General features: G+C 47.1%; 1 protein-coding gene and 1 pseudogene across 2 annotated transcripts in view; both read left to right on the top strand.

The window, feature by feature from the left end:
• Dora (zinc finger SWIM domain-containing dorado) overlaps positions 1-26,988 on the top strand; it is a 217,181-nt gene that overhangs the window by 81,727 nt on the left and 108,466 nt on the right. For both annotated transcript variants that reach the window (XM_065437182.2, XM_065437183.1), the window contains exons 12-15: positions 12,028-12,202; positions 12,634-12,828; positions 22,744-22,893; positions 23,728-23,914. In XM_065437182.2, the coding sequence (XP_065293254.1) occupies positions 12,028-12,202; positions 12,634-12,828; positions 22,744-22,893; positions 23,728-23,914 (707 nt within the window). The remainder of the gene's footprint in view (positions 1-12,027; positions 12,203-12,633; positions 12,829-22,743; positions 22,894-23,727; positions 23,915-26,988) is intronic.
• On the top strand, positions 2,569-4,081 carry LOC139054832 (tigger transposable element-derived protein 4-like; annotated as a pseudogene).

Raw genomic sequence — 26,988 nt, 5'->3', positions numbered from 1 at the left:
TTGCGGAGCCCCTCTTGCTCAATGGTGCTGAAGCAGGCATTTCACTTTGTTTTGAGCTCAAAAAGAGCGCCAAGTGCACTGTGCACAAGCCGCCCCGGCCGATGTGCCAGTCACCGCAAGCAGTCCTCAACGTCGGCTCGTTGCAGGGATCACATACAGCACCCAAACAGGGCAGTTAGCAAAACTGCATGCATGATTCATCCGGTTAAAGAGGACCGATCAAAACGATAACGCGACACGGACAGAAAGAACGGCAACAAAAGCAGTGCTTCGGGAAGTGCGAGAGCACGTACGAAGATCAGGCCTCCAATAGGCAAGCAGATTGTGCTAGATATGTGGTGACGAACTCCATGCCGCTTCAGTAGCGATCATTGTAACCCACACATGTGATGTCATGACCAATCACTGATAAGGCACCAGTATGAAATTATTAGCGGTAAGCATTCCACGACAGCTTGCAGCCTGTTACCACATTGGCCAACGGCCACTCTGCCTAGGCCACCAGGCCTAGGCAATGTGACCTATACTAAAGTTACAATTTCCGAATCAACACAGACCTTTTTGCAGCAGACACACGACACTCGGGAAAGCTGACAAACCATCTCGCCAATGAAAGCAAGTGCACAAGATGGCAGCAAAGGTGTCCATGGCCGCCAGCTTTGCAATACAGTAGCCGACAGAAACTTCATAAATGGACGATCAGGGTTCCCATAGAGCTAATGCATTTTCGCAACCGATTTTTCTGAGAACATAAAGCCAGAAGTTCGATTTTCCGGACAAAATTTGCCGTGACAGACCAGCGCTATGAGTCATGAAGGACGGCATTTTGAATCTTGAGCCGCCTGACTAGCTTCGGATCCGACGTGAAGTGGCTTGGATCGGTATAGTAATTTGATTACCAAGTATAGGACGCGTCCAAATCCACGCGGCAGTGGTGGCATCTGTTGTAAAAAATGCCGATCCTAACCCATTTAGGGTCGATTCTTTTTATTGCAGATTCCATTTCTTCGTAGAGACTTATTTCTAAAAAAATTTACCATAATTTCTCTAGGGTGACCGTAAAGTGAAAAAAAATATATATTTTCTGTTTGTATGTATGTACTCTTCATTCCTGAATAGCAACAATGAAAAAAGGAAATAAACTTATAAGAATTAAAAATTTGATGCATTGTTATACACATAGTTCAAGGCTTTGAAAATGCGCACATGAGAATATTTCGCAAAACTCAAATGTTCCTGCTCTTACACTAATAGTATGTACAGTTCTCACGGAATGAAACGCAACACGGAGCATTTAGTAGAACCCTGCATGTGGGCAAAGTACGCGAAAGCACCATGTCACGTCGCAAGGAATTTGGTTACCAAAAGTGACGAGGACTCCGATGCAGGTGTACGCGCCAGAATTACCTCTATGTGATACGAACTGCAGTCGTGGGAACGAAAGTATGCGAAAAACTTAGCCCTAAATTGATGCGTTTCATTCCGTGAGCACTGTACATCCATAGTGTAATCGAACTGTGTAGGTGCGTACACTCAAGAAAACTGTGTGGTTGTGTGCCCGTTAAAAAAGCAAAACATGTGACAAACTTCCACCAATCTTTATCTTATCGCCAAGCAGAGGCAATTAGTTTTCGCGAGTGTAAAAAAAAAAAAAGCAACAGAAACGCATGCACGGCGGCATCCTTCCTATGTGCACCTCTGTGAGCACTAAACGAGCGAGAAACAAGTGGTCGCTCTTTGACGAATTAGTAACAAAATAGCCATCAGTTTTGCAAGGTGCGAGAAGCCTAAACCGCCCGTGGAACAAAAACCAAACCGCCGCCCGTCCGCGCGCATGCCAATGCACGAGCGGTAGTATATAGACGCGCAGGAGCAAACCAGCTCTTAAAACCGACCATGCAACGAAAACAAAGAGAGGGAGGCGCACGAAAAAAATTTCCTGTATTCCCACATAATGGCAGCACATGACAGAAAAGAAAAAGTTAGGAAATTGGCGTGCTTTTTAAGTGTACGTGTACAGACGGCGCCGTAAATATACGGCATCATCCATTTTTGGACTTGTTCGGGGCGCCGTATATTTACGTCATTGACCCTCAAAGGGTTAAAAGTCATGCTTTTGCCTGTAGCCTGCGGCGGAAGTGATTTTGAGAGCCGGAAATTGGTCATGCGCAGCCAGTTCTAGACACCACCTATGAATGCCAGGTGATGCTTTACCCACCATGTCACCTGTAAGTATTAGTATCAGGTCCACTTGCACATTTCATATTTATTTTTATTATCTTTTTTCCCACTCTCCTCTGGAATCCTTTAATCCCATTCCCCATCCTTATGCAGAGTAGCATGCCAGCGATTGTATACACGCCGGCAAAAAAATCTCTTTTTCTAGTAAAGAGTCTCTCTCTCTCTCTCTCTCTCATGATAACCACCATCATCATCAGTTTTGCCTTAGTGTCGTAGGTGGTGTCACGCACGTTTTCATCCAGCAGTGATCCGCCGTACAACATGTCAACGCTATTTCAGTGTGTTGTGGCCATTTATTCAGCGCAGCACTGGCGTGCTTTTGACGCCATGGCCCTTGCTCTTCCGCGGCCTCCACCGAATGTGTCGAAGCGTGGAAAATATTCGACCATGACGTTGGGCAAGAAGGCCACCATCATCAGGCTTACCGAGCAAGGGATGGACCGAAATTGACATCGCAAAAGAGTTTAATATCTTCATTCAGTCCGTGTCCGATTATGTGAAAAACAAAGAAAAGATTTTGTCTGCAGTCGACCAGTCGCACTGCAAAACTACAAAAAAATGACCGAAAAGGACAACATCCGAAGCTTGACGAGGCCGTGCAGCTGCGGCTGAAAGGAGTCCTAGCAAAGAACCTCCCCGTTTTGGGCAACATGCTCGCTTTAAAAATGGGCATTCAGGACTTCCAAGTTCACCGATGGGTGGATCCATAGGTTTAAGAAAAGGCACGGAGTCTCTTTCAAGAAAGTTTGCGGGGAGAGCGGTACCGTGGGTCAGTCTACTGTCGCGGATTACTGGACGAGTAAGTTGAAGGCTCGGCTACAAGAGTATGCTCCTGCAAACATGTTTAATTGTGACGAGACAGGCCTATTCTTCAAAATGCTGCCGGACTTTCCTTTACTAATGAGGCCTGCGCTGGTGGGAAGCATAGTAAGGAGAGGGTAACTGTCATGGTCGGTGAAAATACGGTTGACACCGAGAGGCTGCCGCTTCTAGTGATAGGGAAGGCGAAAAACCCGCATTGCTTTAAGGGTGCGAAGAACCTGCCTGTGTGGTACAGCAGCAATACAAAGGCCCGGATTACACAAAGCTTGTTCAAAGATTACGTCCGCCATATGGACCGGATGTTTGAGCGCCCGAAGAGGCAAGTGTTAATAGTCATAGACAACTGCAGGGTGCACGGTGCCGTAAACAACCTGCAAGCTATTCGTCTTGAATTGTTGCCGCCGAATACAATGAGTGTGCTCCAGCTGATGGACCAAGGGGTCATTAAAAACCTCAAAATGCTCTACCGGGCCCGTTTACTTGGCCGCACACTCATGTGCTTTGAAAACTGGAAGACGTACTTCGTTAATCTGTTCTCGGCACTAGACATGCTAGTGGATGCCTGAAAGGATGTTCAGCCTTCCACGATTGAAAATTGTTTTAGGCATGCTGGATTTTGCAACTTTGAAGAGCCTGTGACCGAAGAGGCAAATGGCACCGCTGAAGACATCGACACCGGCGAGCAGCAGATTGCCGATTTGCGCAGCAGTGGGATGGACTTTCCGCTGCTGTTACTTTTCACAAGTTTGCCGCAATCGACAACAACATAGAGTTACGCACGGTGCTTACAGACGACGAGATTGTGCGTCAGGTGACTGCATCGCCGCAAAGCGACTTGGACTCTGACGACGACACCTCTGGCCACCTGTAACCATCAATGCAAGACGTTGTCAATGCTCTAATATTGTCTAGTGTGTATGACAAGAACATGACACTTGCACAGATGCAAGCAGACGTCATTACAAAAAGCAGGAATTTACAACAAGGGACCATCCTTGACTTTTTCAGTCCAGTTTAGCTAGAATAAAGTACGGTTTTGTGACTCACTGATTTTTCGGACTGTTCTTTTATTCAGACAATTTTTCGATCCCATCCAGGTTAGAAAAATCGGTCGGCTACTGTACACCCAGCGGCAGCCTCTCGTTCCTGACGCCATTCATAGGCCCACATCGGTCTCTCTTTGTAGCTTCGAGCAACCCGTTGCAAGACTACCTTTGGATTTACACGGCGGACATGAAAGTGTCATGACCAGGTGGCATGCATTTGTGCAGACGGCGGATAAAAGAGGGAGGGCAGGGGTGAAGGGGGGAGGGGGGAGTGTAACATGAACTTGCCGTGACCTTCCAGATTTGGAATCATTGACAGGTGCCAAATCACTCCGAGCCTGACAATGAAATTGCGTGGATGGATGGTAACTGCCCTTTACCGTAGGCACTGGCTATGCACGAAGTGGTGATAGAGTCATGTGATGCACGATCCTTTCGTCTGTCGCACAGATCGGCCTTACAATGGACTACCTGTTATGAAATTGGGATAGTCCTTTTGTTTTTTCTAGGAGAACTGGAAAGAAAAACTTTCTGTACAATTAATAAGAGATTGACCCAAAACATAGATCTACTATTAAACTGAGAGCCTCATTGGCATTCACTACAACAGAACCTCATGAACTCATTAGTTTGAGAAGAAAAAAACTCTTAATTCTTATTCAACAAACATTCTATTGATACACACAATATATTCCGGACTTTCATATACTAGAACTGAGCTTTAAAGAGTGCTGGCATACTTAGCATTGATAAGAGCAGACCATACTGTACATCTTGATTTCTGTGTACCTTAGTTAGTTTGCTTGGGTTTGCTTATTTCTTGTTATACATTGCTAGGTGACTTTTATTGCAATTGCAACTATATGGGCACTCTAGGCGCATTTCAGCCGTTGCTGTGGTGTTCCGTATAAAGTCCAAGGGCAATAACATGGTTGCCGCACGCTGTATACTTTGTGCGAATGAAAGCGTGCAGGGGAGGAAAGCAGGGAGGAAGCACCAGTCTTCCATTCCGTACAAGGCAACGTGGGAAAGGGAAGGAGGAAGGGGTTTTCTACTCCAGCAGCTACTGCCTACAAGGCAGCAATGCGTGACCTCTCTTAAAAGCAATGTGCGAAGGGAGAGAGTGCGCGCCGAGTTTCTGCGTTTTCGCCGCTTAGTTCACGTTGAAGCAAGAGGCAGCACGGAGGTCAATTCGCTCACTGCTGCTGTGATGCTTCCTTACTCCAGTGTTTTGACAGCGAGTTTCCACAGTCATCGAGTGAGCTGTGTTCATGTTTGCTTGTGCACACGTGGTACCAGGCCTGTAATCTAGTTAGTAAGTGAATGTTCACAAGTTTATACGGCGAAACCTCTGGAGAAGAGCAGTCTATTTAGTACAGAGATACCATTCATGCGGCAAATGACATTTTTGCCTTATGAAAATCAAGCGCCTATTTAAGCGTATCGGCGAATATCGGCTCCGTCTTCAAAGCGAAGCCTCGCAATCCACCTGTGAGCGCCTGGGCCACGTCCCGAGCCTCCAGTATCCTTGGTGCACTTTTCGCAGCCTCACCAGGAAAGGAAAGGGTAACTCTCCTTCATGAAGCCCTTCATGAAAACAGATTTCGCAACAGTAGACCAGGAAATTATTACGAATGTCTTTCCTCATGTTTCGCTCACTCCGCCCAGACCTCCTAACGCCTGCGCCATACTGGAACCTGATCCAGATCTTGATCGCCCATTTAGTGTGGAAGAAATGCTAGTAGCAATCAAACAAGGCTGCCCTCGATTGGCGCTAGGCCATGACCGAATAACGTGGCAAGAACTTCGCAGCCTTGTTGAAGAAGCTCGGGACACCCTCCTTGCGATAATTAATGACCGGGCTTCACGAAGTGGGCCGGACGGACTTGAGCGTTCTCCAATTTATCCCATACCAAAATACGGAAAAGAGCCTAACCTCTATAAGAACCTCCAACCAATCTCTCTGACTTTGACCTTCTGTAAACCCATTGAACAAATGATTTCACACGCGAATGTCCCATTACCTCGAGATAATCTGGCCAGGTTATCACCTAGCCCATGTGGGTTTTTGGCCTAACCTAGGCACCCATGATTGCCTTTGGCTGCTATGGCACATTATTAACCACACGTCACGGAAAATGCTGCCTCGCTGGCCGTTGACATGCAGAAATCGTTTGATAATGTTTGCCATGACATCATTCTTGAAAAGCTAGCTAACCAATACCCCAGCCAGCGTGCCCTGACATGGATCAGAAATATTCTTGTAGCTCGACCCGTTCCCTTAAATGGCGCGTCACTTGGATGAAGCCCAAGGACTTGTTACCTGGACAGAGGTGTCCCACAGGGATCCATCTTAGAAACAATGCTTTTAATCTGGACATGTGCAAGGTAGCCAAAAACCGTGAACGGGACACAACAGCTAGATTTGCCATCTACGCCGATGACCTTACTATATGGACAGAAGCGGCAGACTATACTGACAAAGAAATACAGTCGCCGACCGTTTATTCGGACCTCACGGGTACTGCGGAAATGTCCGAATAAACAGGTGCCCGAAAAAGCAGATTAAGAAAAAAAAAATGAAATCCTTTATTTCCACGCACTTATTCGGGCTCGGCAGTAGGTTTGAAGAAATCGTGAGTGCGCCGTTGCACGCTGTTCCATTTACGCGCAATCAGATAAGCCTGAATCTCGGAGAGGGTCGTACGGTTTAATAGGCGGCTGAAAGCACAGTCACTGCTTGTGCACGCTCCGCATGTGACGGCAGCGTAGCACATGGTGCGTCATCTTCAGACTCGGAGTCATCGTCCGGCGGAGCAGCAGAAACCTGACGATCTCGCCGTTGTCGAGTTCTGCGCATGTCAGTACAGCAGTGTCAGCACTTGTGAAACTGTCAAATGAGACGGTGTCCGGAATCGCAATGCAACCACTGCGCAGGTCTCGGCAGAATATTTTCCGCGTCAGTAGGGAGCACATCGGAAGGCGACAAATCTTAGGCCTCCCGGCACCCGCTTGCCGGCATTCCCTAGCGCAGTCTGCACGGGCACTGTTGGCGCCATTAGACACTTGACGCGATATTTCCGCACGCCGCGTTGGATTACCGAAACCTCGACAGAGCACACAACGCAAACACCACCGTGCCGACACCAGTCGCACAAACGAAAAACGTGCTGCTCGCAGCGTCGTGCACGAAAGAAAGAAATCAGCTGCTGGATTGTCTTGACATGGCTTACTAAGCTGAAACCGGAACTACTGTACAACCACTCTATCGAACCAGGCAGAAACGATGATGATGAGCGGGGATTTCCAGTAGCGCCACTTCGTGGGGCAGCAAGGAGGCTCCGTTCAAAACAAAAATGGTGTTCATTAAGTCGAACTATGCGCCGCGGTCAGAGTCGGTGCATGATGCCCTCGATCGAGTTGGCTCAAGAAGTGTCCGAAAAATCAGACGAGGGGTTGCAGGGCGTCCGAACTTTCGGCAGTTGTTATACATTATGGTCTATGGGGAGAATGGCGGTGCCGCAAAGCTGACTGAATAATCGGGCATGTCCGAATTTTTGGAGTCCGAAAAATCGGTCGGCGACTGTAATGCAGACCGACCTGCAGGCAGCCCTGCTCAGTTTAGAGGCCAGTCTTGAGGAAATAGGTCTGCAGCTCGCTCCGCATAAAACAGAACTTATCAGCATAGATGGCAAGCATTGCACCAACCCCAACACATGCATCTCGCTCCACATTAGATCGCACCTCAAGCAGTGAAAAAAATGGACAGATCAAAGTCCTAGGTCGACCTTCAGCCAGCTGCAACAGCCCATAAAAGTGGGTACGCGTACTGCAGCAGGCATGGCCGGCCATGTTACATGCGATACGTCGACTTTACAACAAATACAAGGAAGCGCGACAACTTGCCTGTAGAACTGTTGCGTGAGCTGTGGTCGTTAGAAAGATTTTGTGTGGTGCAGCTGTATACACCTTCTCTCCTAAGGACATCCCAAATTTGGAACGCCTTCATAGGGCCACCCTCCACACGATTAAGGGACTCCCTTAACTCATTAAGATACTTGCACTTCAACGTGCTGCGGGCTTGCCTCTACTACAGAACGTCGTCCGTGAAGCCAACACTCGACATCATATTCACATGGAAAACACGCCGCAAGGTCGTCACCTTTCGGCCTGGGATTATGAGCAACATGATGACGTACCCCCTCTCAATCTGTCCTTACTCCCATGGGAAACGCCACTTGCTTCTCGACGCGACATGCAACAACTAAAGGCCGCGAGTTTAGACACAATTGACATCTACACTGACACAGCTCTCTCTGATAAAACAGGCCTATACGGCATGGGTTTGCACGCACACCACCGCCTACACAGGGGCCTGTAGCTGCTACCCACTGTCTGGTACCCCAGTGCATGCTGAACTCCTTGCTTTCTGGAGAGCAACTGCAAGCCTCTCATACACCATGCCACTGTCTGGTACCCCAGTGCATGCTGAACTCCTTGCTTTCTGGAGAGCAACTGCAAGCCTCTCATACACCATGCAGAAACCGATCTGTCTCTTCACTGACTCACAAAGCCTACTCTGAAATACTTCGCCCAGCCTCGGAGGATGCTACAGCTTCTGCTATTCAACGCATCCTTTGTTAGGCACATGCAGCTGCTGCTTCCACAGGTTGGTCGACCAAATTTTCTCTCCCCATCCCTCAGGGTGAACCCGTATGAGCTCCCAAGCCAAATGGCTCCCTCGGTAGCCACCATGCACGATGTGCTTACGTCCCTGTGTATTTCAAGTAAACGTTTTCAGCAGGCTACACCGCCTGTCCTCTGTTCGAGCGAGTCTCCCCTTTCATGCTCTCAAGAGGTCTTCGTCAATCAGGTTATTATAAATTCCGTGTACTAACCATACTCTATAACAAATGGCGGCAACCCGACATTATGACAGTGGCATGCACCCACTGCGAGCTGCGCTGCTGTGCAGACCATCATTTAAATATGCAGTGTTCTGCATTCGATACAGGGAGAATGGCCATATAGGCTTTACGATGCACAAACTACCATAAAGCGCTGCTCACTGATCCTAGCACGCAGCTATTTTCCCATAATGTAGTCAGAGCAGTCTGATCAGGATGGTCTAAGGGGACTGATAAACCATGGTCCTGACCGCACACAGCCTCGGCAGAACTATCACTCGAACGACTGGAAACCCTGACCATGTGAATGACTCTGTAGTCTGGCAACTCCCCGTTCATTCCCATATAAGACCTGAGCCTCCCCATTCATAAAGCACTTTCAGTCAATCCAGTTCTATTCTTTGTTTAGAAAAAAAGAACTGAATGTTGCCCTTGACAATGACGCAGGCATTCGAAAGACTTTGTTTTCACTCGACTCTATGCTGCCCACACTTCTGCGTTTCACTAGTTTTGTTATCACGTGGACGTAGCGCTGTGCTGGTTCTGCTGACTCCCAAAACTCGGACAAACTGCAAGTAGCAGAGAATTCCACATCCATGTGATGTCGCGGGATGCCCGAACAGTCCACGCCACTTAACCAAAAGCAGCTGCAGTGGAGAATCCTTGGCTTGGTTTCTCCGTGGCCGTGCATTTACATTTTACGAAAAGATCATAGCGCTGTTTGTCGGGTGCTGTTTAACACAGCGATGGCAGTAAAGAGTATTGATGGCATATGCAACGTCACCACTCCCCTGCTTGGGGGCAATTTGAATTGCACTAAAGATGTGCGGACCCTTTAGACATGATTTTCTCTTAAACTAACTCTTTTCTTGGCACGAAACAAGTGCTGCGAGGTTTCTGGAATGGTATTTTATTAGTCCACGTTGACTTAATATTAGCCTTTAGTGTCCCTTTAAGCTCGGCCGAGACAGATGCTGCCACTGAAAGGGTAACTATTGGGGTCACCATAGGGGTCATAGGTGCACGTTGGCTGACTGGTCGTGCTTGAATTAGGCCAATTTTAGGATCAAAATAACAAATATTTGGGCCCATAAAAATGCATGGACACCAGCTGAGACCTTGGGTCAAGATCGAATTAATCAAAGCTGAATTAAAAAAAGTATAGTATATTTGCTGGATTTTAACATGCCTCTGCATCAAACAAGTACAGTTTTTGATTCCTAAGTAGAAAACAAAAGTATAAATGGCATTAGAGCTCCTAAATGAAGTAAAAATCAAAATATGCACTCAATTTCTTTCATCAAGGAAAATGTTGCATGCCTCAGATTCTGGCAGTAAAAAATTGCACTAGCTGAGCTTACCGTCACATAACAGACGTTTATTTACACTTAATTTCATTTAATGCAGGGGTGCAAATCCTGCACCAAGTGCACCATGTTGATACTCAGGCAAATTGCTGTGCCAAATTGTGCAGAGAGCGGAAGAATAATGGAAGCTACACCCTGTTAGGCCCCCTGAATAAAAATTTGGAGGACGCTCAAGCTTCACCTTTAAGAGGGGAATGCAATAAAATTCAAAGATTCCCAACTACTAGTCGCGCTTCCCAGCAACTGCAGCATATGTAACTGTAATATTTACCAGAAAACGCTGGTGGCAAATGCTATGCACGAAGGCGAGCTTTCTGGTAGAAACGTGGCCTCTTGCGTGGGCCATCTTGATAATGTTGTTGCAAGGAACCGAGCTCGGCGCGCAGCTCTATGTATGGTAGAAATGCTGGAAAAGAGGTTTATGTTCGAGTTTCCGCGTGGCAAAATTATGTTTTCTCGTATATTTAAATTAGAATCTGACGCTATCATGTCTGAAGGTGTTGTGTCTAAGTTGTACGTTACAGGTTTTTTTTTTTTTTATGCCTTTTACTTTCAGAAATTCAGTTAATGCAGTAACGTCTTTGCACTACGTGGAGGGCCTGCGTGGCTCAGAATAATTTTTTTGCTCGAAGATGGTCGACGCTGGACGCCAACGCCGGATTTTCTGCGGCACAGGGCCCTTAACGCTATCCCGTTAAAGTAAAGGTAGCAACATTCTTTATCTAGCCGCCCAGGTCGGCGAGTGAGTGCAGGCAAGGAGGTCTGGGGCTTAGGGCAGAGTCACAGTGGTTGTGCTGGCACCGGTTTCTCAGAAACAAGGGCGCAAGTGTCCACGCGCTACTGGCCATGTATCTTTCGTTATTTAACTCTCACTTCCGCTTTCACAGTTGCGGTTGATCACAGTGCACAACTATAGTGCAGCCCCACAACCACAGCAATTGTGGTGATCGCAAATCCTGACTTGACAAATCCTGACAAATCCTGAATCGCATGCACTGCTGTGAAGCATGATTGAAGAGAACAAACTGAGGGTGTAAGGGAAGGCGCGTTTGCACTGTACCAATTGCAATCATACAGGCAGTCTTCAAACAAATTTTGGCGGGGAGAAAAGGCACACTTTAAAATACCTAAATACTGAATCATTTATTGTGAGCTACTGTTTACGCTAGAAAGAAATATATAGTTTAGGCGTTTTTGGCAAGAGATAACATGCATTCTATGCATTCACTGTCCCCTAAGCTCCACCTAGAGAGACACTGCCACTATTGGGCTCATCATATTTAGGTCAGACGTGTGCGTGCGTACCAGCCAAGTTTAAATATGATAGAGGCCAATTTAATTTCAGGGTTGGAATGATGAAAGTTTGTCTCATAGAAATGTAAGGGCACTAGCCGGGACCTTCAGTCAAGATCACATTAACCAAAAAATTGTATTAAATGGAGTCAAATTAACAGATGTTTACTGTATTTACTTTTGTGCTCGCAACCAATTTTTTTGCATAGTACATCCTTCGTGTAATTGCTTGGCCTAAATCATTTGTGTAGCCAGCTAGGGGCACATTCAAATTTTGTTACGTTGCTGCTAAATTGTTTGTTTTTTTTTAACCCAGATTTTTGGACTTAGCAAGTTATTTTGCTGTTTTAGGAGCTGTAACATGGATGTGAGGGGGGACGATAGAGTGACAGCCGGTGAGGAGTACCATATCTACTACTTCAGCTCTCAAGGGAAGGCTCCAAGTGGTGACAGAAACAGGGATCTCAGGGTTCAAGCTGAAGACTGTGTGCCTGTGCAAGTCAAGAAAATTGAAGATCCATTTGAGGTGAGCTGTTATTTCTTTGTTGTAAGCCGTTCGTGTTATACTCAGCATGAAATAAGTTGTTTGCCATGGTGGCCCAGTGGCTATGGCGTTCTGCTGTTGAGCACAAGGTTGCAGGTTCAATTCTCGGCCATGGTGGCTGTATTTCAATATGTGTGAAATTCAGAAATGCATTTTTGTGCATGTTAAAGAACCTTCAGTGGTCAAAATAATTCCGAGCCCTCCACTACAGTGTTGCTCTAACCCACTGTGCACTTTCTAGATGTTAAACTGTTCATTTTTTAAAAAAGTAAGTCCAATTATTCTGCTTTGCTTGCATAATTTTTTTCTAATTTACTAGGCATTAAGGGGTGTGGTGTCCCCTTCTTGCAAAGAAAAGAAGCAGTTGCATGTTCTCGTTTGACCATTTCTAACTTCTCGGCTCGGCCTTGCAGATTCTGTTTGCTCGTGCAGAAGCACTGCATGCTCATGGTCACACTCAAGAGGCCAGCAAACTGGCAGTACGTCTGGCACATGAGCTGCTTGCTCATCCGCCGAGCCTAGAAGTGGAAGGATTGGTTGCATCAGCTCAATCTGGGAAGACAACCGGCAATCGCCGTGGACGTCGCTTCAACCCTGTTTGGCATCAGGTTTGTGGTGCCCTCCTTACCCAAAACTCATTTTGCAGTTTCAGTGCCTTAGTAGATGCTCTGCTGCTTTTGATACTGAAGTGCCCTTATTCGTCAAGTGGCCAGAAAAGCTTGCAATGCTTTGCTGTGCACACATAGACTTTGCTGTGCACACAACTAGACCAGTCTTTATTTCAGCCATTGTCATGCTATTGCTAGATGGAGACAAAAATGAACAGTAAGTGCTAAATTTTCAGTCAGCTTCAAGCTGAGGTCAACCGCTTTCTCTGCAATGGTTTGGGCATAACAAGTGGCTACTGGATTGACTAGTCCAAAATAGTCTTGCCCTTTAGCTACTTTCGGTTTCGTAGAGGCGCTGACAGCATATAAAGATTAAGATGTTCCCCTTTAGTCGTCATTGTGTCTAAAGTTTACAAACTGTTATGCGGATGGTGCCCAAAAAATCTAAATGCGCACTGTGAGATGTCTAAAATTTCAATTGTTGTTACACACCACATCTGTGGTGTGCGCAGTGGTGTCAAATTAAAGGCTATTTATTCCATAAAAAAACAAATTTCATCATGTTTCACGTTACCACAAATACCTGTAAATTTCATGTCCTCCACACCCTTCAACCGCGTCTTCAATGCAAGTGGAACTGTCAAAATCAACTCCATCAACATGCTGAATTGTAGCTTCGTGTTATACTCAGTGGATGACAATTTTTCCTTTCAATCTCCTTCTCCTCATCACTTGGGTCAACATGCGAGACATTTCTCTATGCATTTTCTCCAGGAGCTTGTCCACACATTGCTTGTTTGCATCGTTGAATTTCTTTTCATAAAACGAGGAAGAAGGCAGTGCCACGAACACTGCAGAGATCTACTGTGAGCAGTTCACTAGCTAGCCGAGTTCTGCCCTGCTCTGCACTGCACAACACTTCCCATAGAACATCTGGAATGCGTACACCGTGACGCTTTGTAAACATTTGTGGACATGCGCAAATTCCAATGTTGAGAGGACACCTGGTGCATGCGAGTGTTGTAATTTGATCTTAGGACACTCTCGTGAGTGTTATATCAGTGGGTAGTTGTTTGAAAGCTGTAGATAATGCTGAAAATGCAAAAAAAAAAATATTAGTATTATAGCTTATCCGGCAATGCCAAACCACATGCTGCAGTGCTGAATATTTTTTATGTCACCGTATTTATTCGAATCTAACGCAACCGCGATTGTAACGCGAGGGAAGACTTTTCAGTCACATGAAATAAAATAAAAAACTGCAACTGTAACGTGAGATGAACTGAAAAATAAATAGTACCTTTATTCAAGGAATCACAATTCAGAAATGAGTTCTCTTCATTCATCATCATCATCGTCATCTAAGGCGGTGGCAGAGCTTTCCTTGTGCGGTATCTCGGGTGATCTCTTTAGGAGATAGGTTTCACTTTCATAAATTTTCACGACTCGGCACAAATGAATCCCTGACAAGTGCTTCTGATGCTGTGCCAAGCTCCTTATCTTCACACTGTGCCAAGAGCGCTGTCGGCCGCATACTTCGAGAGGTTCGGTGCCGGGACGAGGCAAGTCTTGTGAAAGCGAAACTATCTCCGAAAGGGGTCGCTCGAGAATCAAGTCTTCTTCCATGCTTGTTTGAGATTAAGTACTTCTTAAAAGACCATGCAACCATTTAATTCAGGGGCAGTAACAGGCCTCTACGAGGTCCACGGAGCCCTTCCAACCGGCCTCACATTTAAGAGGGCTGGCCACTGGTTCCGCCATCCACAAATCACCAACGTTGAGTCGCGGCGGAGTTTCCCGGCTCTTTGGCCATCAAAATTACTCATCATTCGAAGCGGCATCATACTGAATGTGCTAGTATGTCACCCAAATGAACGGAATCGAAGTGTGACAGGCCGCAGGGTACTGCAGCACTGCAGCCGTAACACCAATCACAAGCACTGTGAAAATAGCATCGATTCGGGAAAAAAAATTTTACGACTTCGGTCAGACTTGATCGGTTTGTTTAAGGATTGGATCGAGACGTAAAGGTACAGGTTGGCAACGTAACGCTGAAAACTGCAAGATTTAGAATACAGTCAAACCCACTTATAAAAATATTCAAGTGCCACAAATATTCCATTTTGTAACGCGGTTCATTGAGCACTCAGAAACGCGACCGTCTCAGTTGAGCATCAGACACCGAGAGCGAGAGCCCCTCTTCGTCAGCGGGCCAATGTTGATAGTGCGTCCATAGGGCGCGCCAGTCTTCTTCACTACAACTGCCCCCTGGAGTAGAAGGAGCCACCCTGGTGACTCAAGGAGAAGCGAAGACAAAGGGGTCATAATAGGGTTTAAGCCTCTGGACGTGCACTGTCTCGCGTACGCGACGGCTCAAGTCATTAGATGGTGTTAGCGGCTCCACGATGTAGTTGACTGGCGTCATCTGTTGTACGACGCGATAGGGACCGTGGTATTGAGCGAGGAGTTTAAAGGATAGACCAGGGGTGCTTGAAGGTATCCACAGCCAGACTAGTGAGTCCGGCTTGTAGGTGCAGGGAAGTCGGTCATCATTGCGACGGAATTTTTGGAGACTCTGGTCTTTCGCCGTTAACGAACGGGCGAGCTGACGGCATTCCTCAGCATACTTGGAAGCTTCAGACAGAGGCATGCCCTCCGATGGGTCAGGCCGGTAAGAGAGAGTAGTGTCGAGCGTACAGGTAGGTTCACGGCCATATACGAGAAAGAATGGCGAAAATCTTGTTGTGGCCTGTGAAGCGGTGTTACAGGCGTACGTAACATATCGCAAAACAAGGTCCCAGTTGCTATGACCTGATGTAATGTACATGGATAGCATGTTGCCCAGAGTACGATTGAACCATTCTCTTATGCCGTTCGTTTGCGGATGATAAGCTGTAGTGGTGCGATGGACGGTATGGCACGCGGTCAGAAGGGTGTGAAGACCTTCGGAAAGAAACGCACACCCTCTGTCACTCAGAAGTTCCCGCGATGCCCCATGACGCAGTATGAAGTGATGCAGGAGGAAGGACGCAATGTCGCGGGCTGTCGCTGTTTGCAGTGCCGCAGTTTCTGCATAGCGGGTGAGGTGGTCGACAGCCACAATAATCCAGCGATTGCCAGCTGATGTGCAGGGAAGAGGACCATAGAGGTCGATGCCGACGCAGTCGAATGGTCGGGACGGATAAGGAAAGGGCTGCAAAGGACCAGAAGAATGAGGGGCAGGAAGCTTGCGTCGTTGGCACGCTGTGCACAAACGAATGTATTTTTGCACAAAAGTATACATGCCACGCCAATAAAAGCGGGAGCAAAACCTGGTGTAAGTCTTGAAGAGGCTGGCATGGTCCATTGCGGGTCTGAATGGAGAGCAGAGCTAACATCTGTGCGCATATGGTAGGGGACGGCTAATAACCATTTGCAGTCATCGGAAGCGTAATTTCGACGATAGAGAACACCATCCCGTAACTCAAAATGAGAAGCTTGGCGGCGGATAGCGCGTAAGGGCGTGTTGTTGAAGTGTCATAAATGCAATCCATAAGTGCCGCAATCCAGGGATCTTTGCGTTGCTCAACAGCCATGTTGACGTGCACACGCGACGAAAGCGACGATTCGGTGACTGAAATGCAAGTCATTTCACTTGGTGTGGGTGACCGAGAGAGGGCATCCGCGTTAGTGTGTTTATGGCCAGACCGGTAAATGATGCCTTGTAACCGTAGAGCCCATCGCGCAAGGCGTAGATGGATCTTTTAAAGTCGATAGCCAACATAGAGCATGGTGATCTGTAACGACATCAAAGGGGCGGCCGTACAGGTAGGGTCGGAATTTTCCAAGGGCCCAGATGATAGCCAGGCAGTCCTTTTCGTTGACTGAGTAGTTAGATTCCGCTTTTGTTAGTGTTCGGCTTGCATAGGCTACTACGTATTCATCATGCCCACTTTTTCGCTGTGCAAGCACGGCACCAAGTCCTATGCCGCTGGCGTCGGTGTGGACTTCCGTGGGATAAAAATGGCGCAGTATGGGAGGTGAAGTGAGCAAACGCCGCATTGTTTCAAAAGCATGAGCGCAAGCTGTGGTCCAAGCAGAAAGTCGTGTGTTGCCGTGAAGCAGCTGAGTCAAGGGAGAAATGGTAGAAGCTGAATTCCAGATAAAACGACCAAAGTAGGAGCAGAGCCCGATAAAGCTCCGAAGTTCTTTCAGGGACGTGGGTTTCAGGAATTCGATGACAGCGCGAAGTTTGGAAGCATTAGGTAGTATGCCATCTTTCGATATGACGTGTCCGAGTATTTCAAGCTGCTTGGCTCCAAAGCAACATTTCTTCAAGTTGAGCTGGAGGCCTGCCTCGGTGATGCACTGCAGGACTTGTTCAAGACGGTACAGATGTGTGGGAAAATCTGTAGAAAAGACGACGACGTTGTCAAGGTAACATAGGCATGTCTTCCATTTTAGCCCATGAAGGAGATTGTCCATCATTCGTTCGAATGTAGCAGGGGCGTTGCAAAGCCCAAACGGCATAACGTTGAATTCATATAGGCCGTCTGGGGTCACGAAGGCTGTCTTCGGGCGATCGGCAGGATTCATAGGCACTTGCCAATTGCCTGAGCGTAAATAGAGCGAAAAAAAATACTCTGCGCCTTGCAAACAATCCAGAGCATCGTCGATGCGCGGTATAGGGTAGACGTCTTTGTGAGTTATCTTATTAAGACGGCGGTAGTCGACGCAAAATCAAATTGAGCCATCTTTTTTCTTAACCAGGACTACAGGTGACGCCCAGGGACTATTAGAGGGTTGAACCACTCCGCGCTCAAGCATTTCGCTTACTTGGTTTTCAGTAACACGGCGCTCCGCGAGTGATACACGATAAGGCCTCTGGCGCAGTGTTGCGTGGGTGCCGGTGTCGATCTCGTGACGTACAGTCGATGTACAGCCTTGTGGGGCTTGTTGACAGTCGAACGTAGATTGGTATTTCCGTAGAAGGCTGAGAAGCTGCGAACGCTGCGTATGGCTCAGGAGGGCATCTACTGAGCTATGGAAGACGTCTTGCGTAGGCTGGGAACAAGGCAAGCTATAAGTCAATGACTTCACGTCTGAACAGGTGTTGTCAAGAGGTGCGTCAAAGATGGTTACTGAGTCGGCAGGCTGAAGACATGCAAGGCACTCGCCACGACGTAAGACAAAGGGCATGGCCTTAGCGTTAGAAACGAGCAGTCGTGTGCAGCCACCGCTGACAGTTAGGACAGGGAAGGAAACATCATCAGCGAACAAAAAAAATGGCGAACAAACATGGCAGTAGTGTCAGTGGCGAAAGTAGAGCAGGCATTCGCAATCACAGAAAAGTGCGGAGGGATCGTGGTGTCTTCTGTAACCGCCAGTTTGTCGCCAAAATCGTCAAGGTCATGTAAATGGGTATTGGGAAGTGGAGAAAATTCACCTTCGGCACGAGAACAATCAATGATGGCCTGATGATCGGAAGGGAAGTCCCACCCCAAGATGACGTCGTATGAACAGGATGATAGGACAACAAACTCGACTGTATATGTGTATCCTTGAATGACGATGCGGGCGGTACATGCGGCAACAAGGGTAATGCACTGGGAACTTGCTGTCCAGAGTGACAGCGAAGATAAGGGCGCCATTACTTTTCGAAGCTTGCAGAAAAGTTCTTCCATAACCACTAAAACGGCGGCGCCTGTGTCGACTAATGGCAGTGTGACGACTCCTTCTACAGATACTTCGATTACGTTCGTCGGAAGAGAGCGAGGCTTTGTGTGGTTCGACTGGAACGCAGTTCGCCTCTTGAACTGCGGTAGCTAGTTTTCCTGCTCCGATGGGGCTGGACACCGCCGCATGGGGGAAAGTGAGCGGCGACGAAGGGATGGCAAGCGACGATCACGGGCAGAAGGAATGACGTTGCTCGTAGACGGCAAGTGCGAGTCATTTGGTGGCGAGAAGGATGAAGCTGACAAAACGTAGGAGCAGACAGGTTGGTCATTACTGTGAAGCCATAAGCGACGCGACAGCGCCGTGCCACGTGACCAGGGATTCCACAGAAAAAGCACACGGAGTGATTGTCGGGTGTACGCAAGGCTCCCGTGTTGGATGGTGATCTGGTGGTGTACACTTGAGGGATTGGACGTGGCAGTGCAGCAAACGGTGGTGCTGAAAAAGTAGATGGAGGTGGTCGTGCTGCAACTTCGCCATAGCTTAGAGGTACAGGCAATGGTGGCGCTGCACGAGGGGACTGAATAGCTTCGGACACTTGTTCCTGGAGCATCTGACGCAATGTAGGAGCCAAGGATGGCGTAGGCCCTGGGACGGCGGTCAGTAGGAATAGCTGGCGGGTGACTTCGAAGCGCATAAATTCCTTGATTTCGCCGAACAGATGGTCGTTATTAGTCACAGCGGCTAAACTTGCAATGGAAGTATCGGGGATCGGAGAACGTCGAGTGAGTAGACGTTGCCTCCTGAGTTCGTCGTAGCTTTGACAAAGTTCTGCGACTTCGACCACGGTCCGCAGGCTTTTCGAGAGGAGCATTTGGAATGCGTCATCTTCAATGCCCTTCATTACGTGACTAATCTTGTCAGACTCAGTCATCGATGGATCGATGCGTTTGCAAAGGTCCACGTCTTCTATGTACAGTCGCCGACTGATTTTCCGGACTCCAAAAATTCGGACATGCCCGATTATTCGGTCAGCTTCGCGGCACCGCCTTTCTCCCCATGGACCATAATGTATAACAACTGCCGAAAGTTCGGACACCTTGCAACCTCTCGTCTGATTTTTCGGACACTCCTTGAGCCAACTCGAACGAAAGAACCATGCGCCGACTCTGGCTGGTGCATGGTTCGACTTGCTGAACGCCATTTTTGTTATGAACGGAGCCTCCTTGCTGCCCCACGAAGTGGCGCTACTAGAAATTCCCGCTCTTCATCATCGTTTCTGCCTGGTTCGATAGAGTGGCGCTACAGCAGTTCCGGTTTCAGCTTAGTAAGCCATGTCAGGACAATCCAGCAGCTGAGTTTTTTCTTTGCGCACGACGCTGCAAGCAGGCCACGTTTTTCGTTTGTGTGACTGGTATCGGCACTGTGGTGTTTGCTTTGTGTGCTGTGTCGAGGTTTCGATGATCCAACGCGGCATACGGAAACATCACGTCAAGTCTCTAATGGCGCCGACAGTGCTTGCGCAGACTGCGCTGGGGAATGCCGGCAAGCGGATGCCGGGAGGCCTAAGATTTGTCGCCTTAAGATGTGCTCCCTACTGACGCGGAAAATGTTCTGCCAAGACCTGCGCAGTGGTTTCATTGCGATTCCGGACACCGTCCCATTTGACAGTTTCATAGGTGCTAACACTGCTGTATTGACATGGTCAGAACTCGACGACGGCAAGATAATTTGTCAGGTTTCTGCTACATCGCCGGACGATGACTGAGTCGGAAGATGACGCACCATGTGCTATGCTGCCGTCGCATGCGGAGCGTGTACAAGCAGTGACTGTGCTTTCAGGCGCTAATAGTGACCGTACGACCCTCTCCGAGATTCAGGCTTATCTGATTGCGCGTGAACGGAACGGCGTGCAACGGCGCATTCACGATTTCTTCCAAGCCTACTGCCGAGCCCGAATAAGTGCGTGGAAATAAAGGATTTCATTTTTTTTTTCTTAATCTGCTTTTTCAGACACCTGTTTATTCGAACATTTTCGCAGTCCCCGTGAGGTCCGAATAAACAGTCGGCGACTGTATCTATCGCATTGAGAAAATGCACTGAAAAAAGAAAATGCTGCGTGCTTGCATGGCTGAAACCATTAAGGAAGCAATTCAGCACATCACTTCCTTGCCCCCACCGGCTGGACATGTTGCGCGCTTACTTGCCCGTGCAAGTTTGTTCTTTTTCCTTGTGAAGAAGTGCAGGTGGCATCTGAGAAATAAAATGTACAATTTCTGCCGTGTTGCCTAGTACACCAGCAGCCCTTCGAACAGCCAAGGAACGGCACCGGGCAAGGACAGCGTCTCCTTTCACAATGAACTTATCGCTTCGAACAACGTCCGTGGTGTCAAAATCTTTTTCGCACACTCTGACTTGTTCAGAGTCGAAGGTAAAGCCACCAGCTTCTGTCGCGGTATTGCATGTTTCCACTTCACCCACTCATCGACGCGTCACTAGGCAAACAAAATAACGATACCTTTTCGCTCGTACATCTGTAGCCGAAGTGACAATGCGGTACAGATCAACAAATTATCTCTTGAAATGAGGAAAACCGACTGCTGATGCCACCATACTACTTGGGCACCCAGCCATAGAATAAAGAACCAACTGATGCAGCGTGCAGCTTTCGTCTAGCTCCCACCAACCTCTCAGCGCCACCGCGTGGCAGCTGGGGCAACGTAGCAAGCTCTCCCATAGCGTTATGGTTGACTTTCGTGACTAGAAAAGCATTGAAGGACTCTGCCGATACGTATGCAATAAGCTGGTATGATTTATGTGCATACAAAACACATTATGTTCAATGGCCGCTGAGTCAACGATTTGACTTTACTACTCTTTAAACGGGTATGGTTTAACAAGGTTCGTCTTTACGCGGTATTTTGTAACCAAATTTTAGAGGTAGTTGTGGAAACACTCCAGGAACGTGGAAAATAAAAATTGGAAATTTGAATTTTTGGCCGATTTTCGGTCCCAAAGACCCGAGTCCCCCAATTAAGGCTTTTGCCTTAAAAGACGGGTGACCATTCATTTGTGCTCAAACATGGATGCCTCCGACAAGCGTCCCCTCCTCGTCATCAGCCGGAGCAAAAAGCCACAGTACTTTAAAGGCAACTGGAGGCTGCCGGTCGAATACGCTGCTAATTAGAAAGCTTCGATGATGTGCGTGATACTCTCCAGCTGGCTGGAAGCCTTTGATGCAGAAGCAGTGCCAGTCACACCGAAAACGCTGACGAGTGTTCGCTTGATTTTTTTTCCCCCAAACTGCACATCTGTTAATACAACCTCTGGACCAAGGAGTTATTAAGACTGTTAACTGTGCATACCTGGGGAGACTCATCCGGCGGATGTTGTTAAACATAGAAATGAATCCACCCAACTAAAAGTGATCTTTTCATGTCGCTGGAGAGTCTTGCCAGGGGGTGAGCTGTTACTGCGACTGCCCTTAGCCAGAATTGCTTCAGGCACGCCATTTTCATGGCTCATCAGCATGCCTCGGCAGCCTTGCCAGAGCGGGAAGCGAGTCTTTCTGCCAGTAAAGACAATCTACAGCCACTAACTGAAGCATGGGACCTGATTCGCCGTGTGGATACCATGGTGCCAGACGCTCTTGAACTGGATTACTTTTTGTGTGCAGACGCCGAACGGGCAGTTTAGCGGCATCGCTATTATCGGCAGTTTGTGCAAAGGACATAAGGAGAGTGATGATGAGGATGACGAAAACCAAGCACAAGAAAGGCAAGCAAGCTCATGTGATGTGCTTGATGCTTTCGACGTTACCTAGGCTTTCCTTGGTGTCAACGATGACGATGAAGCTATGGATTGCTTATCAAGCTGCGGGGCCCGAGTCATGAAGTGACTGAAACAAATAAGTGACGGCGAAATTCTCGGGAGAACGAAAAAAAATTTCCTTTCCCAGCAGTTTTGTTATTGCGGGGTTCGACTGTACTGGCCTCAATACAGGCCATATAGTACACTTGGGTACAAATTCTGCCACATTTTCCATCTTTCTCTCTCTCTCACTTTTAAAATACTTTCACTTCTTCGAGGTGCATGCATTAGCTAGAATTCATAGGCTATACAGGGTTTTCTTGCACTGATTTCTTACACCTGCAGACAGTACTCACATGTTTACTTAGTCCTAGAACAGGTTGCTTGTAAACTCTACCACTAAAAGGAAATATTTGGTTGACATAGCATGCATCTGCCTTCTTCTCCCAGGTGAGCCTCTTGGCATCAGCAACTTTAGCCAAGGCTGCTTTCCTGTGCCAAGTGCTCGGAGAAAACCAGGAACACCATCACTTGGCCTTCCGCATTGGGCTCTTCGGGTTGGAAATGTCTCGACCACCAGCTTCTACAAAAGCACTTGAAGTAAGTTCAAGCTGGGCTTTGCTTCAGCCTTTTGTTGCTACCTAGAAAGCTTCAAGTTTCATTTACTGATTGCAGTTTGCACTCTTCACATTTTAAAGCTAAAATTTAGCTCTGTTTCTACAGCGAAGCCTCATTAAATGTTCGCTCCAGTATGTGATATAATTCCAAACTGTGTTAGATGCCCTAAAAAACAAATTGGTTGCTTGTTTTCACTCATTTACAGCACCTTGCATTACTACTTTTCAAAACCCAGAGGGTTTTCTCTCCACTAGTGCAGAAGTTATAGTTAGAATCCTGATACGAAGCTCTTCCTAAATTCTCATTTAATGTGTAGAAATTAAAGAAGTTATCTCCTTCATGTCTTTGATCAAAAATGGTACCGCTGCACAACAACCGTGGATCCTGCAGCAGAGCCATTCAGGACAGTCCTCGCCTACATCGGTACTGCCTAATGACTCCAATAAGTGTTATCCCTGATATTGAAACAGAAAGGAATATTCAGTGATTAGCGAATTTTTCAAATAGATTACTCGCACGTGCCTAATTTTCGGAGAAATTATCAATGTTTCTTGTATCATACTCACTATCATACTCACTGTTTTGCTTTCTTTTACTTTTTGACTTATTGAGTTGATTTTATTGTTCTAATATGTGTTGATATTGTCACGAGCTTGCCACTTTTATGTGTGTACTTTGTTCTATGCCCCCTTTTTACTCAATGCTCTATGTTAGGGGCCTTGCAGAGTATTTTACAATTAAATAAATAAATAAGACTGCTTGCCCAATAGTAGTGGCTCTGCGTACTTACTGCGGAATGTGGTGTATATAATACAGGTCAAGTTGGCAAACCAAGAGCAAGATCTCGTCAGTCTGTTGAAGAAGATACCATTGGGAGATGCAGAGCTGAATGACATCAGGGAGAAAGCCGAAGCCTTGCGTGATCACAGGCTGCAGTCTCGGGGTGATGCACTGCTTCCACTCATGCTGTCAAGCTACATCTTTGATGCCCTGGTACTTTCCAGTAAGTTGTATTGCCCTGTGCTCAGACATGATGGTCATTGTATGTTTGGAAGTGACCTTTTTATTGAGCTGTGTGCATATTGTTTCATAAAAACATTTTGTTTAATTACTGTACATGTCTTCAAAGATCATTACATTTATCATAATAGAACAGCACTTCACTTTTCCTGAACTTTACTCTAGTACCTCCATTTGTAGGGCATTTTGGCACAACACCCACTTTAAGAGGGGAGGCTACCCTCGGATACCAACTTTCTTGTTTGTCGAGATGTCTTAATGAAATTTTCAGGATAAACTCGTAGCAGAAGCATTATTATAACAACAAAATTTCATGCAGTTATGTTCACTGGTTCCCAAGTTACAGCAATATGTCAGAAGGGTGCACATGGTTTTCTCATTCCAGGCCTGGAGAATTTTCAAAGGTGCTGCAACTGTGAAATTCGCTATGATGATTCCCAGATGGATACCTTGGCAAGACAGAGCCCTTTCTTTTAAATTTCCTTGCTGACAAATTTTATCAGACCAGCGAATTTAGTGTTGGTGATTAAGATTTTATCAATGAAATTTTGATTAAATATCACAAATCACAGGCACAATATATAAAAAAAATGGGCTTGTCTTGTCCTCATAAATTTATTCAAATACACAGTAAAGAAAACTTCTGGAAATCTGATGAGCGGATACTGAGATATGGCTTGAACAAGCAGCCTCACCAGCCAAAAAAGTCATTTTGAGAATATTAGCTTTGAAAGTTTTAGCACATATATTGGTTTCAAATGACCCTACAGCGTATTGGTGATATCCTTAGGCGCTCTCTTCTTTTTCCGCCTTTCCACGTTCTCTTGCGATCGCTTCGTGGACTTTTTCAAGCGCAGAGAATCTTTCTCGGCTTCCCGTTGAATGGCCAGGTGGCCACGTGTTAGCCCCACTGATGAACATAGCTCTTAGGTGGCCCTGTGGCAGCCAGCATATCATAAAACTGCCTCGTGCAGTGCAGTCTCCACAGCAATCAGGCATGCATACTGCTCTTTGGGCATCAGGGACCACAGCACGGAGCGAAATGATTCTGATACATTGTGCCTCTTTGCTCCCAGGCAGCGTTGCAGAAGAAAATCCTGTTAGAGGCGCTCATAAACAGGTAGCAGTGCTTCTGCAACATAGCCTGGAAGATTGTACGGATGCTTCGGAGGTGGCACACCGTCACTCTTGCTGGCATTATGACGCACCACGAGTCTGCACCCTCAGGGCACAAGTCGTGGTGAGGATCCTCGTCCGTTGATGTCACATGGTGGTACGATGCCATCACTGCACGTTGCATTGCAGCCACATCGTTGGAATTGTTCTGTAGGGCCCAGCCATAATAGTCGGTCAACTTGTCAATGAGGGCCTTTGTCAGCCTGCCCTTCCCTCCTGACGCCCGGTCACTTTTCTGCACAAGGTTGCGCAGTGCTGTCCCCATCCTCCTCTAGATGTGGTTTAGGCATTCCTCTTTCGAAATGGGGACCAGTCCATAAACATTTTCAATCCACAAGGGCAGAGAAGGTGGCACTATCTCCGTCGGACACGAGCGTTGTGTAACAAAGGTTGTGCTTTTGCACCGGACCTGAAAAAAGGATGACAGCTGCCTCAGGACAGAGTCGGTGTTTTTCTGGCACACATGATCCTCCTGCCAGCTTGCGTAGCCAGGGTCTATCGGCTTTGGTCCTACTTGGCAACCAAAGCACTGGTTCAATCAAACAATGTCCTCCAAGATGAGGTCCGTAGGATATTAAATTATTGCACCAACTCCAATATGGGATATGTGGCCACGCTTGTGCCATGTTCCATCAAAGTTTACTGTGATATCCCTGCTGAAATAAGGATCCATTTCCTTATAAGTGGTTTTCACAGCAGAAGCAGATTCTCTGTAGAACTTGTCAATGCACTGTCTCTATGGTTCCCTGAATTTCTTCAAGTGCTTCTGAAAAGTCTTGATGCAGGCCACGATGGGACATGTTCATCGCTGCCCAAAAGTAATTAAGGGCTGTTTGTCCCTTCCCTATCTGTTTTGTTGCCACAATGGCTCTTATATTCACGTCAGAGGCCATTGAGTCATCCTGATGAGCAGAACTCCACAAGCTTGCATATCGCGCGTCGGCACCTCGGACTGCGCGATTAGGCACATCGAGGGTCGACTCCTCCACCTGCGACTAGGCATTTTGCGCATCGGCACCTTGGGCTACGCGGCTAGATACTTCGCGTGTCGGCACCTCGAACTGCACGACTAAGCACATCACACGTCAGGTCCTTGTATCTGCGGCTAGGCATTTCGCACATCGGTACCTCAGACCCACAACTAAGCATATTGCGCGTTCACTCTATTATCATATTGTCATGATAGCTCGTAACAATATCTGTCATACCACTCCTTCATAAACAGAGCTTCATCATGAGCTCTTTTCACAGGCCCCTTGGGCTGGCACAGACACCTGGCTGCAGAAGTGATTTGAGGCATCATACAAAAGTGCAGTTTTGGAAAGCACCTAGCAGCTGCATATCTATCACTGGCTCTCTGATCTTAAGTTCTACAGCCATTTTCAAGTAAAGATGACTTGGGAGGCTACTGACTCTCAGAGCCTTCATTCAGTAATATGGTCAATTCTACCAAAAGAAAAAAAAAAATACCCCACTGATTGTACTAGAGATTGCTATCAATCGGGCAGCCTGTGGGTAGTGGCTGCCTGAATGTACACTGGAACTGTATTCATGCCCACACAGAGTTCTGCACGTCCCTTGGTTTGAAACTTAGGCACCATGCTCTATTAGAACAGTAGCAGCAAAGAATGCCCTATAGAAAGAAAAGGGGGAGGGGCCAAGCGCACCAGACCAGAGGCCGCATGTACGAGAAGCCACACATCACCAAATACCCCAAAGACTACAAATTTGGTGCCTTTTAGTGAACCGAGGAGAAGGGGAAACTTTGGGAGCCGTTTTCTCAAAACTGTTTTTCTGCCGTTCTGCTATGTTTCTGGAGTTGATTTCTTTTTTACCGTTTAACATATCTTGACTCCGTTCTTTTTTTTTTTTTTCATGTTC

The sequence above is a fragment of the Dermacentor albipictus genome, chromosome 1 (genome assembly GCF_038994185.2).
Source record: "Dermacentor albipictus isolate Rhodes 1998 colony chromosome 1, USDA_Dalb.pri_finalv2, whole genome shotgun sequence".
Classification (NCBI taxonomy): domain Eukaryota; kingdom Metazoa; phylum Arthropoda; class Arachnida; order Ixodida; family Ixodidae; genus Dermacentor; species Dermacentor albipictus.
This window is presented reverse-complemented; position numbering and strand designations above follow the sequence as displayed.